Below are 18,656 nucleotides of genomic sequence, written 5' to 3'. Positions count from 1 at the left end.
GGCTTTTTGTCGAGCCCAAGGCCCAATAAACCTTTTGGGCCTCGACAATTGGGGCGGATAGTCCTCTTTTTTATTTATTTATTTTTTTTTATTTTTTTTATCTCCAACATGAAAAATGTCCCAAAATTGAAAAAAATATGACTAAATTGACCTTATGTCTTTAAAGTGGTTAATAGATTCACTAATTTTGTATTTTGTATTTAATCGGTCCTTTCGACACGAAATTATTATTCCATTAAAAATAAAATTTAGTTCTATAATAATTAATCATTTATTTTATTTAATAATTTAAACTAACACAAAATTAAATTTTATAGGTCTTATTTCAAAAAATTTTAATTTTATAAATTTATTGACCATAAAAATAAAAATTTAGATATTTATTAGACAACTTTTAAATTTTAGAGATTAAATAAATATAAATTTGAAAATTAAAGGCAAAAACTTTGTAATTTAAAAAAAAAAAAAAAAAAAAAAAAGTTTTTTACGTTATTCACCCTTCCCATGACAATTTACCGTTACATAACATGTTTTGACATGATAGTCGCATGATGTCTGATGAAGCAGTTATTTTGATCCTTTCAAAATACTAAAATGTGGACAAAAATTTAACCTTACCTACTCAATAAATAAATGACAATTATGGGTGGTTATCTGTTCTTTTCTCTAATTAATTTCAAACAATATCAATTATTTTTCTTGTTGTATAGTTTAGAATACATGTAATAGTCCAAACACACCACTGACAGATATTGTCTTCTTTGAACTTTCACTTCAAAGGTTTCCTCTTAAGATTTTAAAACGCGTATGTTAGAAAAAGGTTTCCACACTCTTCTAAAAACTGTTTTATTCCCCTCTCCAACCAATACCGGATTTCACAATCCACTTCTCTTGGAGGTGCACCATCCTTGCTGGCACACCGTTCGATGTCTGGTTCTGATACACCGTTCGATGTCTGGTTCTGATACCATCTATAATAGCTCAAATTCACTACTAGCAGAGTTTGAAAGAAGCCATGAAATAGGCGTTATGGATAGACAGGTTTGATTCCTCAAGGTTTTTTCAGTTAACATCTTTCATGGAGGGTCCGAAATAATGGTTCATTTCATAAGTTTCAACTAGTACTTCTCACATTAGTTTCATAGCTAAATCTTAGAGATCTCAAAGATAAACGCTAACAAAACCAGCTGAATCACTGTCAGCACCTTATCCCTAGTGATGTTTCATGTCCAACAGGTTACTCAAAGCTGGATGGGTAAGTCCACCTTTAATGAACATGTCATGAACTGCTTTATACATGGCTTCCGTGAGATGAACTCCATCCCAGTTGATGTATTCAGGTGGGTTTTTGCAGGAACTGACAGAAGGCATTCCACAGACAGTAAACATGTCGAAGTTGTAGGGCTCACCAACACCGCAGCAGGCTTTGAAGCGCTCCCTGAAACCGTACTTGCTGGGATTCTTCATAACCATACGATAGGCGTTCCAGTAATCGGCATATATGATGACAGCTTGAGGAAACTGCTCTCTTAAAGATTGCAATGAAGCTTGGAGAGCAATATTGTGAACGTAGGTTTGGTTGTTTAGGCTCCTCACGCAGCCGATATCGTCTCTGTCGGTGACGGGAGCTAGAGACATTGCTAATGCCAGACATCCACTTGGTGGTAAACCTTGAACAACCATGTACTTTGCACCCTTCTTCAGCAGAGACTGGAAAAACAAACCAAAAGCAAAGAATGGCGTTGTCAAAGAAAAGTTCTCAGTTCATTTAACATAAGTAAATTTCTAACATTTTACAGCCTAAAAAACTCCATAGAGGTCAAGTCATTTACCTGTAAAACTCCGGTGACGCTGGCGACACCGAGCTTCCGAATGGTATCATCAGTGATAGAAGATCCAACGGCATAAGCATAATCATTGACTCCAATTTCACCAACCCAGAACAAAGCATCATCAAATGCAGCTTTGCACTGTGTCTTTGTCTCTGCTCCTCTACATCCTTGAGTTTCCAAGAACATGTTGAACCAAAGGAGCTGAGTTTGGATAGACTGAGGAGTAATGTCAAGGCTAAGGTTGTTTCTGACAAAGAAACCATGGTTTATAGCTGTGGAGCCAGCAACAGCAAAGTTCACCCCATGAAACGAGTCATTTCCCTTCAAATATTTGTAAGGCGGCAAGAACGGCAAGGACAGTGACTGAGCTACAAAGTCGATCACCAGTCGTCCATCCGAATATCGGTTGGTCGAGTGGTGAAAGAAGGTACTACCATAAGGAGAATTAGAGACATGGCCAAATCCGGCTGGCCCTGATACCGACCTTGTATTGCCAGTGTCTGTGAAAGAGTCGCCAAAGGCGTAGATCTTATTGAAGAGACGTGGATGCGTCTCGGTTGCAGTCGGAGAAGCCAAAACAAAAGAACACAAGAGAATGAAGATGGCAGTGCAGGATGCCACCATCATTTCAAGGTTCTTTTGCTTGATGAGAAGCTCTTACTTTGTGGATGTTCTCTGTGGTTTATATAGTAAATTGTTTGGCCAATGCTTTTAAAGTTTTCATCTCAGTCCTTTCCAGTTCCCTTTTGTCATTAATGTAAAGATACTGTTAAAACTATAAAGGCCACAGAGAAAGTGTTTTACCACTCAGGTAAGAGCTTTAACCTTGTTGTCTAGATAGGAAGTAGGAGAAAATTTAGTTGAGCATTCAATAAGGACGATTATCACCAACTTTTTGCCTTTATGTTCCTACTTAAAAGAAATTTCTCGCAACTTTAGAGAAAGGCAATGCACTTAGCCTATTGACAATGAAATTATGGGCTACGCCGTTTGGTACACATCCTTTAAATGTTTTAACTACCAGCAAACTACCAGCATTACATTCTGGGTGGCGATTTTAATGCACGCCGCTCTCTCTCTTCATGGATCGTTTTCTTTTGTGAATTCATTTCAAACAAAAAAGCATGAGGTTCTACAAAGAAATTAACAACACTCACCTGATTTATCTACACCCATTTATTGATCCACCTCAATACAGATCAACACTAAGCTCAACCAGTTTCCACCAACAATATTGGAGAAATCACAAATGACAGAAAGCTGGAGTAAATATTGAGAAATAAATACGTACAAGTTTTCGACAGTCAGTGAGATTAGGGGTATCTGACCATCCTGTTGCCAAGTTCGACTACAAGAAAGATTGTAGGTACCAATTTGGTTTATGTCAAACACTGCATAGCTAGAAGGTAGGTTTTGTTGTTCAGAAGGATAGAGACCAAATATGAAGCTGATCAATTCATAAGCTAAGAAATGTCATAAACATAAGGTTCCAAGGCTTCACAGCACAAAGGGGTAAACAAGAAGGAATTTTATACAATATTGAAGAGCAACAGCTACAACTTTTATAATAGTGAACAAAGCGGAAATGTATTACCCTTTCCATCTCCTCCTCATGGCAAAGTCTTCATGTTCTAACTACTCACCATTTTTGGCACTTTGTTGCATTCGTGACTCGTAGAAGAGTCTCACGGTTGAGAAGATTAAGGAAGGTTCAGCCATTGCACCATTGCCGTAGTCCCCACAGGCTAGCCTCTTGGTAACAGGTGGGATGAGAGTTATTCCAAGCTCATCAATTGCAATGAGATGTCGCTCGGTGAAAGGGTTGGTCCACATAAAGGTATTCATGGCAGGCGCAACAAAGAGTGGCTTGTTATAGTCCCATGCTCGCACGACACAAGTCAATAGATTGTCACATAATCCGCCTGCAATCTGGGAAAAAAAAAGAGAGCAAGCGATAGCATCAAGTTCAAGAAGAATTTTTTAAGGTAGCATGCCATGCGTCATAATATTTACAAATACAGACAGAGGCTACAGTGAAAAGATACAGAGATACAGAGTAAGATAAGGAAAAAATGTACCCCTGACTCACTCAAGTATAATGTATAAAATGTAGACAAGGGAAAGAACTTAAAACATTGGGCAAGCTACAAATGATGGGAGTACATTGCATTAAACAAAATATCTAAAGGACTCTATGTAACAATCCAAGTCTACTGCTAGCAAATATTGTCCTCTTTGAATTTTCCCTTTCGGGCTTCCCCTCAAGGTTTTTAAAACGATCTTCTAAGGGGAAGTTTCCACAACCTTATAAGAAATATTTCGTTCTCCTCTCCAACCAATGCGAGATCTCACAACCCACCCCCTTGGGGCTTAGCGCCCTTGCTGGCACACCGTCTGTGTATGGCTTTGATACCATTTGTAACAGCCTAAGTCCACCACTAGCTGCTATTGTCCTCTTTGGGCTGTTACACTCTATTTTCTTCGGTGATTTTAGGGCTTGAGCTAATGAAGCTTTAGGAAAAGCAGGAAAATAATTCTGAGTCACACGGTACCAGTCACAATGGATCATGTGAGCCAAATCCAATATAGATGGATCCGTAACTATACACATAATAACAGTTTAAACTAAGCAGCATTCAAAAGTGTACATAAACAGGCTGGACATCAACACACCTCTTTAACCAATATGGAACCGATAAAACAAATAAACCAACTAGAAACCAAATCAGATATTCACAAAGATGATAGATTTCCGGACCAACCCAATTTTGAGGAGGAGCCAGATTCCATATATTGGCTGCCAAGTCTGAGTAACATTCATCCCCGCACTCGGCATATTTTTGAAGAATGAGGTCAGAAATAAGCATTTTAATCTTGGTTAAACTACTGTACCTTGCCGAGCGTGTTTGCAGACAGAGGGGCAATAACCATGATATCAGCCCAGCGGCGAAGCTCAATATGAAGAACACTATCTCCAATTTTGTTCCAACCATTCCACTCATCCTCATCGGTGTAAAGTATGTAATCCTTAGGAAGAGATGCTCGATCGATGAAGTGTAAAGAGGCCTTAGTAGCCACCGCTCTTACGTCTGCCCATTCGGAGAAAGAATGGTAGAGATTCCCAAACTTAATCGAAGCTACACTTCCACTGGCAGCAAGTAAAATCCTGGGTTTCCTCTGAGCATTGTTAACTTGAATCACCTCTCGTTCAGCATTAGCAGGTTCCGAATATGCCATGCCCTATGGATCAAGCTCCCAAGTCCGATTCTAAACAAACGATCAAATTCAAGCTCTTACAACCGCGAAAATGTGTATTCAAATTCAAATTGAAACGATAACAATGGACTGGACAAGAGAAAATAGAAGAAGCCCCCAAAAATCATCACCAAAATGATGTACTGAACATACAAATCGCGAAAAAGAACAGTATAAATTAGGAATTTCACTACCTTCAAACTTGCCCCTCCGAGGTTCCAATGCAACTCCTGCCAAGGGCTAAAAGACCTGGAACAAGCGAGACAAAGACACAGATGCTTGCGATTTGTGAGAGCGGGAACCGATGGGCGAAGGACAGGACCCGAAAGAAATGCGAGAATGGAGATCCCGGTTCACTGAAATTGGACTTTGGGCGCCATTTTAATGGATTGTATTAATTTTAACCAAAAATCTCTAATTTTATCAATGCCAACCTCAAATTTATTCACATACCAAGTTAATCTTCGGGTTTCCACACGTATCGACTTCTTTCGTTACGATAGATAATTATTTTAAAAAAATACCAAAAAAGTAATTAAATCATTAAAAATGAGATCGAGTGACCATCATCATGAAAACCAAGAACTCGACTCTCAAAGTAGAACCACAACGAAACAAAGCAGTTTTTTGTTCTCCCCTAGTATGAAAGATCCAGACAATGACGTAACTGAAACTGACGACAATTATTGCAATTTTCACCATTTCAATAGAGAAGAGTTTGAGCTAGACTAAAATGCACATGAAAATAGGAAAAGGCGTTAATAAGTATAGTAACACCCATGGGACAATAAACTAGTCCTAACAAACTTTGTTGGCTCTATCGAGGGTCTTACGAACCGACGAAAGGGGCAAAGATTTTGACAAGGGTCCTAATACAATGGATGGAGGAAGAATCAAAGTCGAGGCAAATGAAAAGTAAAAAGAAAAAATCAATATTGATGATCTATTCGAGTAAATCTTCTTCTCCAATCGACGTGGGATCTCACAATCCATCTACGCGTTTTAAAGCCTCGAGGGGAAGCCCAGAAGAAAAAGTCAACAAATAACAATATCTACTAGTAGTGAGTTTAAACCGTTACAAATCCACTCTAATAAAGAATGTTTCATTCTCCTCCCTAATCAAGGTGGAATCCAGCTTGGGCCGTTACATCATCAAAGATATTTGAAAGGACGAAATGCTGACTATAACTAATGAACACAGTCTTGTAAACCTATACAACCAATAGAACAGTTCCTGTTCAAGTAAAGTCATCAATGAAAAGGGAGGCTTTGAGGAAGTAGTCAGTAATTCTTCTTATCAAACAACTTAAAGCAAAAGGGCATTGTTCCTTCTGTGCTCTGTTTAGCCAGGCGATGACTGTCACAATCTCCAAATCTCACCAGTTAAGATTACAAGATTATAGCCAGTGTGTGTATAATTTACATTTTTCCTTTGTTCAACGTAAATTATAGAAGAAAAAAAACCTCATGGTAGCTCAACCCGACTGAGACCGAGTCGAATATATCCTTGTCCGAAACAAATGCTCCATGAAAAATCCTATACCTAGCAGACCTCACCACAAACTACTTATGCAGACTGCTCAACTGTGGGGCTGTTTCTGCTCCCTCCCCCAGCCATTTCAGCCCCTTCTGCAGCACTAAAGTTACCGTAGCGAGGTTGCTGCTCAAGATCGCCCACGCCCACGGTTGAGGAAGCTGGAAGCATAGGATGGTCGAACTTGCAAGATGGCCCGAACTTGCAGATGCCGTAACGACTATAATATGTGCATATGTTCTGATCCTGAAACCATATAAAGATACGGAAAGTCCAGTAAATGAATAAAGTCAATATATAATAAGAACTACCCTTCAGTTTGAGGGCTTACAGGTCTCAAAGGCAGGCCTTTATCATTGAGAGTGCAAGCCGGTAACTTCGGGTTCCGATTCTTTGGATGGTGATATTTGCAAAGAGTTTTAAATTTACAGTCCCCCGTCTTTAGAAAGTAGCTGCAATCAGGTTGACCAGGTCGTTCGGGATACTCTTCCGCCTGCTGATGAGAAGGATAGATATCTGTCTCAGATGCTATATTGATCACGACGTATGTCGGAGGTGGAAGCACGCTGATTTCTGATGGATATACGGGAGCCTTAACATTGTACATACCATGGGGGAAGTCAGTCAAAGAGTTCTAGAAACTAAACCAAATTACTCCAAGAAACACATCTACGCACGAGTCCAACAAGAAAGATATTGAAACACTTTCAACCCGGCAATCTGAGATAAAGGCGATAGTACCTGGTAACCGTTCCATTCTGAATCTGGAGATGGTGGGATCACAGCAGGTACAAATGCTGTAGCTTCATTCAGTACTCTTGGTGAATTCCAGGATGGGATATGTGATTGTGATCCACCTTGTAGGGGCACTCCATTGTTATATCCTGACGGAGATTCGGGTACAACAACAGTTGTGGGATCAGGATGGTTAAACTTGCAGTTAGCTCCGTATTTGCAGGACCCGGTGCGCATGTAAAAGGGACATTCTTTTTCATCCTGTCAAAAAAAAAACATTAAATTCTCCAAGACAAGTGAGATAAGAGATCGAGTCTACAAAGCTGATGATGAAAGATTTGGAAAAGGTTCACCATCAAACGATGATAAAGAACAAACTTAACTGGTCGGATTGGCAGACCAAGGAAGTTAAGCTCTAGAATTGAGCTTGCCAACGCTTTTGGTCTCGTGTGGTTATATCTACAAGCGTCCCCGAATTTACAACCCCCCGTCCTCATATAAAACTGCAAATGGCTCATGAGGTGTAACGGTTAACTGATATCAGTAAATCAGTAAATGGTGCATGTCACAAAGGAAAATGAATATTTCACTATCTTGTACAGTAAAAGAGTATTCAAGAATAAGCAAACTGGGTAATGCATCAAACCATATAATTGTAGTAAAAGACTTGAAACAACTTTCATGAAATCATAACCACAATGGAAACCTTGCATTCCGTCTTGCCCGCCAGCCTAGCTGAATCGTCTTCGTACTTTAATTTCTCAGAAACAACCTTTCAAATTAAACAAAACAAAACCCATCACGAAGAATGTCGTCCAACGAGAAATAGCTAGATTAACAATGGAAAAACAAAATCCAGATGTCTAAAACAAGAAATAAAACTGAGAAATCGCTGAATGAAGTGAGAAATGATTCGAAAGAAGAAGTCGAGAAGAATAAAATTAAAAACTATTCGACTATACACAAAAATCAAAAGCACTCGAGATATTTCTTCAGCCTTTTGGACTGGATTGACAATTTTGGCCTTCTTCATCGACCCCATTGAATCTTTCATTGAAAACAGAAAAAAAGTTAAAAGATACCTAGACATAGCTAAGAATCTCAGTCGTCTGCAAATTTAAATTTTGTTCTTATCTAGTACATAAGTACGTTAAAGCAATTCTGCTTTAGAGTCCTCCAAAAAGTTCCTCAAACCCAAAATATCAATTCTTCATTTCTCACAAGTGAGTACACCAAAAATATCATAAGATAGGAGATCCAATCCATCCTTTTACTAATAAAACAAGCGATGGACGGACACGAGTCGTGAGATCCCACATCAATTGGGGAGGAGAACGAAGCATTCTTTATAAGTGTGTGGAAACCTCCCCTAATAGACGCGTTTTAAAAAACCTCGAGGGGAAGCCTAAAGAGGACAATATCGGCTAGCGCTGCAGTGGACTTGGGCTTTTAGAGACTGAGCCCCAAAGGAGGGTGGACACCAAAAACAGAAAGGTCTCAGCTCGAACAAAACTAAGCAAGCTGATATACGTTACTAGCAGTTACAATGATGACTGAGTGAAGACTACTTTTTCAAATTGAAGAGAAAAAGACAAATATTATGATCTTTCCAGCTAATTTTATCAGTTGAATGCGGCATAAGTCTTTAAAACAAGGCCAATTGGAGTAGTCTTTGTGGCCCTCCTCATTTGCACTTCTAATTCTATTGATGATTTTTATTTGTTTCTAATCAAAACAAATAGACGAAAGTTCATACAGAAATGTACTGTAAACTATGCATGCAAATTATCAGCTGAAGATCATACTGGAAAAAGAAATTTAACGAAACAAACAAATATAAACAGAGATCGCCAAGAACAAACCTGGTTTTTCTTTCGCACAGGGTGATTGAATTTGCAAAATGATCCGAACTTGCAGGTCCCAGTCTTGAGGTAAAAGGCACAATCCTCCGCCTCCGGTCGTACTGGATACTGGTTGTTTTTGCCTCTCCAATCCCCTTTATTCTCCACCTCACCGCCGTCGCCGTCGGCTGCATGAACCTCCTCATCGTTATCGTCATCGCCGTCGTCATTCCTAACGCTTCTATCTCGATCACTCTCACCGATCTTCTTCGCATCATTTCCTTCACCTTCATCGGGATTCTTCTCAACTTCCCATTCTCCACCGTCATCAAAATCCTTCACGGTCTCCTCTTTCTCATCCTTCAAATCCAATTCCTGAAGCTCTGCATGGATGCGATCATCTGTAGCCACAGGATCAAGAACAGAACTACGAAACTGCGAAGAAGATTGAAACTCAGAAGCCGATACTTCACAGTGATTGGGGACTGAAACGGCTTCAGAAGGTTCCATTATGCTCACATTTGAACACCCAGAAACCCTAGCTACAGATAATAATAATATACATGGAGAGCTATGAACTTTTTGTAGCAAATAGCAATTGGGTTTGACACTAATCGATAATGAGAACTAAAAACAAGAAAAGTTTGCACAAAAAAAAAAAAGGGTTACTCAAATTCCTTCTCTTTCTTCTCTTCTAGACGATTCGTGGGGTGCTTTCAGGGTTGGATTTCATTTATTGACCTAAAATTGTGTAGAAAATTTGCAAAAACCATTTCAAGATTCCATGAATCTCAGTAAAAATGGCATAAATATGTGTAAAGGGAAGGCTTTTGGAAAAGGTCCCTTTAAGAAGAGAACAAAGAATATTAAACTTTAACCCTTTTTTTTTATCAGTACTTCTCCACTTGTGGTTTTTATTTATTATGGATTGACTTAGTAGAACAAAAAGGCTTTCCAGTTCTATAAGAAATGGTGTGTGAATCACAGTGCATTTAAGCTGACATTGGTAACATAATTAAAGCCATGTGTTTAATTGCTAAAAACAACCTCAAAATAAGGCATGGAAGGGTAGAGAGAAAGTCTAGATTCAGACGCACAACTTGTGTCCAAATGGCAGATTCTAGCATTCAATTTTCCTGCTACCTTGCTCTGAGATTAGAGGTTTTGAGGTTGAAAATGCAGTCTTTGTGTTCATTTATGGAAGTTAGGAGTTCAAATCTATGTACTTTACCTTTGTGTTTATTTATGGAAGGTAGAAGTTCAAATCTATGTAATTGTGAGATTCCACCGATATAAAGATGCTTTATTAGGGTGTGAAAATCTCTCTTAAATAGCCACGTTTTAAAACTTTCGAAGCCTAGAAGGAGAAACTATGAAAGTCCCGTAATAAAACCTGTTGTTGCTGATACTTTCTTCTCGGTTCCTTCTTCCTCTCACCAATGACACATTTTAAAATCTTGGAAGCCTGGAAGGGAACTGTGAAAATCTCTCCCTACCAGACGCATTTTAAAACTCTAGAAACATAAAGGGGGATCTGTGAAAATCTCTCACCAACGGACACGTTCTAAAACCCTGGAAGCCTAGAAGGAGAACTGTGAAAATCTCCCCCCAACAAACGCGGTTTAAAACTCTAAAATGGGGAACGATGAAAATCTCTCTCCAGAGTTTTAAAACTGTAGAAGGAGAAACTGTGAAAATCTCACCCCAACAGACATTTTTAAAACTTTGGAAAAAAGAACCGTTAAAATCTCACCCTAACAAACAAAGTTGTAAAATCCAAAAGGAAAAATTCAAAAAAAATGATATCCACTAGCAGCAAATTCGATCGAAGAAATAATGGTTTGACATTATACGAAGAGATTTGAACTTAAAAAGCAAATCATCAAGCACAAGGAAAAGAAAACTGCATAAAATATATAGCACCAAGATCAGGATTAGCATCCGACTTCATTGGCCAAGAATGTTTGAAGAACCAAGCAATTGCTCAGTTTACATAAAATATATAGCACCAACGAAAACAGACAGCACAACAGAGTTAATTGTTACTCTGAATCATAATATATAATTACAGGGATGTTCTAAATCTATCCCTATATCTAATCATATCCTAAATCTGTCAATTAAACACATTCATCTACCTTTCTTTGTTGAATGTCCAGTCTTCCGCTTGTGACGACTGAAATCCGAAACGAATCTGAATGTCTGACCACATCCTGGTTCAGCACAAACGTAAGGTCGGGCACCTGTATGAACACGAATATGTTCTGTTCGTGCCCATGCCCATTTGAACGTCATCTTGCAGCCCTTCCATGGACATTTAAGGGGACGGTCGTCCATGTGGACTCGACGATGCTGCACGAGGTACTTGTGTGAGAAGAACTTCTTCCCACACCCTTTGACAGGACAAACATTTCGTTTGTGCACAACAAGTTCTTGTTTTGAACCGAAACTCATATTGCAACCCTCGATGTCGCAAAGATATTCTGATTCCTCATCCCCTGCTGCTTTTGAATCTCTACGGCCTGCTGGAGTCTTCAAAGATGAACTATTCTTCACCTTTTTCTTGCTAATTGGTTTTTTATCTTTCAGTTTCGCTTCTGTAAGTTTAGTAGGCTTTAGAGTTCTTTTTCGAAGACGTGTGCTAGGTCCACCTGGTTGCTCGTTTTCTGATTCCAAATCGGTCGATTTACTATTCCTCTTAGCTTGCTTACCGTGCCGATTAGCGGCATGTTGTATTCTTGGCTGAGGGGTCTCTAAGTTTGAGGTATGGCGGCCTCCACATTTTAAGGATTGAGCAAATTCTTCTTTCAAAGTCTGCGAGGCTCCTCGCTTCGCAGATCGCAGGATCTCTTGTTTCATTTGAGAAATTGTCTCGGCCTTGACTGGCTTACTTCGGAGTACTCTCCTCCTGTATTGATCAACACTATCATCAAGTTGGTTATCTGATGTATTGAATTGCATGTTTCTTCTATGCTGCAGAAGAGAATTATCATCTTCGTCTGGATCATCTGAGAATACGTCTTCCCTCGCGGTGGATTTGGCTGGTTTCCTTTGAGGCCTACTTCTATGCTGATGAGAATCATTTTCAACAGAGTCCTCTGAAACGACATCTTCACTCTCGATTGATTTCGCCTTCTTGCTTCTGGAAGTCCTTTGATGATGCCAAAGAAAACTATCGTCCCGTATATCATGTGAAACGACATTCTTTTTAAGAACATTGGTTTGCTTGCTTCTTGGAATCCTTATATGTTGCTCACGATGCCGAGAAGAATCGTGCTCTAAGGAATCATCAGAAACTGCGGGTTCTATCTCACCCCATTTCGGCAGCTTGAATCCAGAGAACCCTCTGTGCTGCTGATTACGACGATCTCCGAGAGAGTCCTCTGAACCGGTGTCATAGGTTCGACAATATGTCACTCCCTTGCTAATGGAAACTCCTCCATGTTTTCCACAAGAATCATCCTCAACAGAATCATCTGACATAGCATCATTGATCTCAACAAATTTGTATCGCTTGTTCCGATGAATATTATGATGCTGATCGACACAATCTTCGACTGAATCATCTGAAACCATGTCCTCTGACTCTCGGGGTTTCGCCTTTTTAGCTGTTCCACTCCCACGAGTCATTTTTCTCTTGCCAGCAGATTTTCTATTCACCATAACAGTCTCATTTTTACGGACATTTTCCGATTTCCTGTCAAACTTCTCATCCGGCATTGTCCAAGAATGGAAGACGTCTACATCTTCTTGTTGAGGATCTCGCTTTGCTAGCAAAGGATGAACTTGATTCGACATCCAGACTTTCCCACACCATTTCCCTGCAACTAATCGTTTCAACTTTCCAGCAGTCCTCCTTTGATAGACTTTCGGCTTACCAGAAGCGTTGGGAGTAGCACTACGGCCAAATGCATTATAAATAACAGAATTGTATGGCATCTGCTTACTATAAAGAGGAGAGTGACTAAGGTTGGCACTATAAAACAGATTTATTCCCAACTTTACAGCCCAATCTCCATGACCTGGAATCGCTTCCTCACTATCTAAAGCTAACTGAATTCTCCTTTCTTCATCTTCGGTGGCACCTCTGAACGTCGTATCGGTCCACACATGGTCCATACTTAATTCTTGTGCCACCACTTTTGCTTCTGCCTCCATCTTCGGATAGTCTGTAACAATTTTTCTTTGAAATTCAGCATAATAGTAAAAAATAACTGACAAAATGCAATGACCATTATAAAAGAAATCCAAAACAGAATACTTTACGAATAGTAATCACGAGTAGTTACTAAGGCATGTACCTGATATATTCAAATAAGAACGAAATAATATTATATCGAAAGTAGCGGCATAAACGAAAATAATGGGGGTGTGTCATTCAAAGTTGTAGCATTAGCAAATGTGACTAATACCTCTAGATGACCCTGCGACAAGTACAACTTGGAGACTCATCGACGTCCAAAAACATAAAAAGAAAGGTAAGGCTTGAAGAATTCTAAAAGAAAAACGAAGAACTTAACATTGAGCTCCATATAACAAGAAAACTAACATCAAAGTTACCAAGATCTTTACATAGAAGCCTCCACATACACCAGTCATGCTGTAACAGTCCAAATCCAAGCCCAACGCTAACAAATATTATCATCTTTGGCGTTTTCCTTCCGGGCTTCCCCGCAAGGTTTTTAAAACATGTCTGCTAGGGAGAGGTTTCCACATCCTTATAAAGAATGCTTCATTCTCCTCCCCAACCGATGTGGGATCTCACACAAATTGACACTAATTAGTGGTTCAACATTGTTCTCCATGTAAGTACAGAACTAGATTTTTGAATCTGCTTAAAAAAAATTCCCTCTAACTTGCCCTAAATCTTGAAATTAGTCCCCACACGTAAATTATTATTATTATTTAACAAATTTTGATAAAAATAAACTTCAGAGGACTAAATTTAAGATTTATTTAAAGTCCAACAGCCACCGGGACTAAAATTGGACAATTGAAAGTACATAAACTAAATAAAATGAAACCAAAGTCGAGGACCAAAATGATATTTTAACCTAATAACTATAATTACTATCATTTTGTGGAGAAGGTGGAACAGTTCCAGGGTTCAATCCGTTTATCCTATATCACAACAAGAACAAGTAGATGAGTAAGTATTGCACCTGGATGACAGAGTAAAAGAATGTGCGCTCCTCCAATTGGTCGAAGTTGTTGTTCCACTTCTTTTGCGTGCTCTAGGCAGAATACATGCAACCTAGAGGAGTCTTCATCAATATCTGGAGCAAATGGCATATTCTCAATCTCCACCGGTTCCGTGGATTCGTCAAACGTTGGTTTTTCAGTATCAGCGTCTAAGGAAGATCTGTCGTTCACATGCAAATCTTGATATCTAGGCGACAAGCCATTTTTCTTAGTTGAACCTATGCCATCCATTTCAGACTCAGAAGAACATCTAGCTTGTCCAAATTCTTCATAGTCATTGATTTGGAAGTGCATTTGATCTGTAGTGTTAACGCCAAATGACGAGGCATTGTGATCCAAAGTTGCAGTATTTTTGCAATTTTCACTAGAAGTAAGACCAGAATTGTCATACTGATATTGGTTTCCTGAAGAACAAACCGTTAGTTTAGCATCGCCGGGATTTAACGCAGCATCTGCTTCAGCATTGTCCTCCTCAGAATCGGAAGAATGTCCATATGCCAATGCGAGCATGCCAAGGGCAGAAGTCTCATTCCGTTTTTCAGTACTTAGATTAGCTTTGTAACTTTCATCTGCAATTGGAAGCTGGCGATTGACAGCCTGGACTGGGACGTCGTACAAACCATCAGAAACGCACGTATCTCTTTTTCCTGCATTGGTAAATAAGCGTTCTAAGAGAGAATGATTTAAGAATGCCAGCAGCTATAATTTAATTAGTTATAAAACCTACCACTATTACTAATCTGCTGAGAGCTAACTGCATGCCCATCTCTAATAGCTATCCCAGAACCAACAGCCCAATCATTAAAGAAGCTACAGTCAGCTGACATAAGGTACCTAGCAGCTTGTTCTCTGGGTTGGACGATGGCTACACAGGCAAAGCTTAAAATGCCACATGTGACACAAGAAAACAGCCTTTGATCTGTTAATCCATCACTAAGAACATTACCACCTCGTTCGTTGCTGCCATTCGAAGTCTTCGACCTTGAATCACATAAATTCTCCATGTTTCTTTCAGAGAGAGTAGAATACAGCCTGTTAGCTGAATAGAAACCTTTAACTTGATTCATTCCCTGGCTATTTTCTAGTGTGAGATTATCATAATCAAAACTTTGAGAAGATTTGGTTTCTTCCTTAGAACTGCAAAAACCAACAGGAAATCTAGATTTTGCTCTCGGGTGGGATCCAATGCGCTGTCTCGAATAAATAGAATCTGAAGAACCTGGGGGAAGAAGTACAACCGACGCTCCTCTTCCAAGAATGTCCAGCAGGCTGTTATTCTCTACAATATTCTGTACAAATAACTCTTTTATAACTGCTTCCCCTTCACTCTTTCTTTTATTTTTTAGTCGTGAACTTCTTGGTTCAGCACCCGTGCACAGAGGTGATCTGAATATTAAAACACAAGATGTGTTAAATCGAGTGAAAAAACGATATTGATAATGATATAAGAATTTCCAACAATCTCTGTCACTCTAGTAAATGGAAATTATTTTCTTACAATAGATTTCCAAATGACCTGAGTTTGAACCTTTGAAATAGCATATGGGCATAGATTTGATACAGGAATCATAATTTCTTTAAGAACAGAACGTATTTAGATATCATCGGATTTGAAATTAATTCCAAGAAGATAAAAGAACAAAGAAAGCTATTGAAAAAGAGAGGAACCATCAGGCTCAAATGGATGTTACAAATAGAAGGAAAGACAAACCTGGAACTTAAAGCAAGATCGTATAGCAACTGAAAATGAGAGACCATCGGAGGATAATTGATCGAAGCTCTACGAATTGCAGCATCTTTAGCAAGCCTTACCCATTCTGGAGTTGCAATATTGGCTGCCTCCCCACAGTTAAACCCTAGAGGAAAGTAGCAAAATACACACAATACATGAAAACAGATAAAATTGCAGTTTAGAGTATAAACAACGACAAACATACGCTATTTTTGTTCAACAAAAAATAAAATAAAATGAACGAAGAAGATCAATCACATGTGCACTATGAAACTATGGTGTCAAAAGCTTCTAGAGACCTCACCATGACTGAAACCTGTATGATAAGCCCGAGGAAAAGTGACAACAAATTCACCAGCATTTTGCACTAACCTGGTGCAAATCAATTAAAGCGGTGAGTATACAAATTTGACTAGTCGTGGGATCAAATGATGATGCAAGAAACTTCTGGAGGGAACAATAGAAATGGTAATATTTGAGCCAATATCATCATCAACGAGTAAGAGTATGACGATTTGCAATGACTGACGTTTTCAGTCTCAGGTACCTACCCTAGAGAAACAGTACCTAAAAAAAGGAAGTAGGAAGTTTAATATAATGCAGGTTTACCTGCAACATGGAACTCCAGCGCTAACTAGAACTTCAGGTGACATTACAGTGATCTTCTCACCAAGAACAGCAAAAGTGACTGGATGTGGAAAAGAAAAAGAACTGATTATGAATGAAATCCAAAACTGACATGATAAGCAAATATTGATTGTGGAAAGAGAAAAGGGGAGGACAGGGGACGATTGTACTACTTATATATAACACACATACGAAAGAAGTGGAAAAAGCTAAGAAAGATCCACTTCCTGAAGCACTCTAATAATCAAAACTTAACTACAGGTCGCACATGGAGCAACCATCACTATCACAAATTATAGATAAGAAGAGAATTTTGAACAACAAAAAAACACCCATGTAAACGCAAAAGGGAAAAACAAAATGCACAGTAAGCATCGATGGACAGGGACAAGGAATTGAGCAGGCAGTCAATATGTAACAGAGCGAACCTAAAGAACTCAAGTGAGCTATAGAACCTATCACAATTTTCCCTTGAACAGTCAAATGCCAATAGCATATACTATACACCTTGTTGTGCAATGGAGGATGATCAGAGGAATATCCCGTTCAATGGATACACAGTTATACACCTTCTTATGCAACGGATAATGATTCAGAGAAGAGTATCACATTCAATAGCATGTTTATAAAAATGCTATCCGTTTAAAAACACATATTAAGTTACACCAATCGAACCTAACAAATGCAGCTATAATATTTCTTCCAAGAACAAAACTGAATCGTGTAGTAACCATAGAAACTATAAGATAAGGAAATTGCGAGTAGTGGCTTGCCACTTCAATGAAGCCATCAACTCACCAAGGGGATTGATTTCTCCTCCGTATCCCTGAACCCTTACAACCTCCTCAAACGCCACAGCAGCATCTCTAGGTACGCCATACCATGTCTTTCCCGCCCCCATATGCAGATAATTTAAGCTATGCAAGTCATGGTCTTCTACATGCCAAGCAAACCAGCTGAACATCATAGCTACGTACACCATTGGCGAAGTAACTCCTGGAATCTCCTCCTTCATAAACTTCAATAGAGACCCCTTCGCCCTAGACACCCCCCTCATGTTCCATGCCGTCTCCCCAAGCGTTGTTCCTTCCCCTGCCTCCCGAAGCATTTTTGCATTTACCGGCACAAAAGCTGAACCAGGCATGTCGTTCGCATATTCCACTGAAAACGGCTTGTCCAAAGTGGCTCTCCAATAGAGCGTCTCGATTTCTAAAGGCGAAAGCCCCCCTTTCTTCACACATTTCTTCAAATAGCTCTTCTCAAAGCTCTTCGCCTTAGCTTCAAATTGCTGAAATGTGTAGTACTCGCCGCTCTGCCACACTGATTTCTGAACCGGCCGAGTTTTACGCGGGCAAAACCCGATCTGTTGTTGTCGAGTAGTGAATGTAGGCGGAGATTTGGAATCGCTCGTGTCAGAACAGGGGGCACGAGCTGCAAGCGACCTATTGAAATTGACAATTACAGTTTTCTTCGGTGATGGAGATACAGGGGGCACAATTTTGCAGATTCCAAACTTGGAAGCCTCTTTTTCGATCTTGAAAATGTATGAAATTGGATCTTGAAACTCTGCCAAAGTCGGGTGGTATTCGGGAGCCAGAGGTAGGGTTTTGAGCCAGGAAAGTACCTCTTGCGGCGGCTCCGCCGCCAGAGCCGTGGCTGCCATTAATACGAAGTTGAAGGTGAACTGCAGCAAGGTTTCTCATGCAAGACCCATTTTCAACCAAGCCACAGAATCACAACAGAACAACCTCCTCACATTCCCCTGCTGCTTCAAATTCTCTGCCTCTTCCTTCTAGAAATCTTCACAAATCCAATTTCCCCTGTTTCTCCAATCATACAGAGGAAAGGAAAGAGAAGAGCAAAAACCCAGAGGTGAAAAAAAAAAAAAAAAAAAAAAA

At 39.5% G+C, this 18,656-nt stretch overlaps 4 protein-coding genes across 6 annotated transcripts; all 4 read right to left on the bottom strand.

The window, feature by feature from the left end:
- Positions 1-1,079: 1,079 nt before the first annotated feature.
- Positions 1,080-12,775, bottom strand: LOC111495644 (GDSL esterase/lipase At3g48460-like). The gene is made up of 4 exons (XM_023145763.1): positions 12,771-12,775; positions 8,721-8,725; positions 1,833-2,488; positions 1,080-1,710 (listed from the first exon to the last, which is right to left on the bottom strand). Exons 3-4 carry the CDS (start codon positions 2,457-2,459, stop codon positions 1,213-1,215), a joined length of 1,125 nt encoding a protein of 374 aa, XP_023001531.1. The 5' UTR covers positions 2,460-2,488; positions 8,721-8,725; positions 12,771-12,775; the 3' UTR covers positions 1,080-1,212.
- LOC111495645 (probable phosphopantothenoylcysteine decarboxylase) lies at positions 3,262-5,443 on the bottom strand. Of its 3 annotated transcripts, none has more exons than XM_023145764.1 (3): positions 5,282-5,443; positions 4,725-5,099; positions 3,262-3,761 (listed from the first exon to the last, which is right to left on the bottom strand). In XM_023145764.1, exons 2-3 carry the CDS (start codon positions 5,067-5,069, stop codon positions 3,468-3,470), a joined length of 639 nt encoding a protein of 212 aa, XP_023001532.1. In that variant the 5' UTR covers positions 5,070-5,099; positions 5,282-5,443; the 3' UTR covers positions 3,262-3,467. The 3 variants fall into 3 exon arrangements, with proteins under 3 accessions (XP_023001532.1, XP_023001533.1, XP_023001534.1); XM_023145765.1 differs by having other exon boundaries at positions 4,725-5,082; XM_023145766.1 differs by having other exon boundaries at positions 4,725-5,072.
- On the bottom strand, positions 6,356-10,040 carry LOC111495643 (zinc finger CCCH domain-containing protein 43). Its single transcript, XM_023145762.1, has 6 exons — positions 9,219-10,040; positions 8,063-8,128; positions 7,740-7,859; positions 7,363-7,617; positions 6,953-7,213; positions 6,356-6,867 (listed from the first exon to the last, which is right to left on the bottom strand). Exons 1-6 carry the CDS (start codon positions 9,705-9,707, stop codon positions 6,655-6,657), a joined length of 1,404 nt encoding a protein of 467 aa, XP_023001530.1. The 5' UTR covers positions 9,708-10,040; the 3' UTR covers positions 6,356-6,654.
- LOC111495642 (lysine-specific demethylase JMJ705) lies at positions 11,114-18,650 on the bottom strand. The gene is made up of 7 exons (XM_023145761.1): positions 17,557-18,650; positions 16,741-16,819; positions 16,436-16,503; positions 16,111-16,255; positions 15,127-15,785; positions 14,360-15,046; positions 11,114-13,366 (listed from the first exon to the last, which is right to left on the bottom strand). The coding sequence occupies exons 1-7, from the start codon at positions 18,419-18,421 to the stop codon at positions 11,328-11,330; spliced, it is 4,542 nt and encodes a 1,513-aa protein (XP_023001529.1). The 5' UTR covers positions 18,422-18,650; the 3' UTR covers positions 11,114-11,327.
- Positions 18,651-18,656: the final 6 nt, after the last annotated feature.

The sequence above is a fragment of the Cucurbita maxima genome, unplaced genomic scaffold (assembly GCF_002738345.1).
Source record: "Cucurbita maxima cultivar Rimu unplaced genomic scaffold, Cmax_1.0 Cma_Scf00021, whole genome shotgun sequence".
Classification (NCBI taxonomy): Eukaryota; Viridiplantae; Streptophyta; class Magnoliopsida; order Cucurbitales; family Cucurbitaceae; genus Cucurbita; species Cucurbita maxima.
This window is presented reverse-complemented; position numbering and strand designations above follow the sequence as displayed.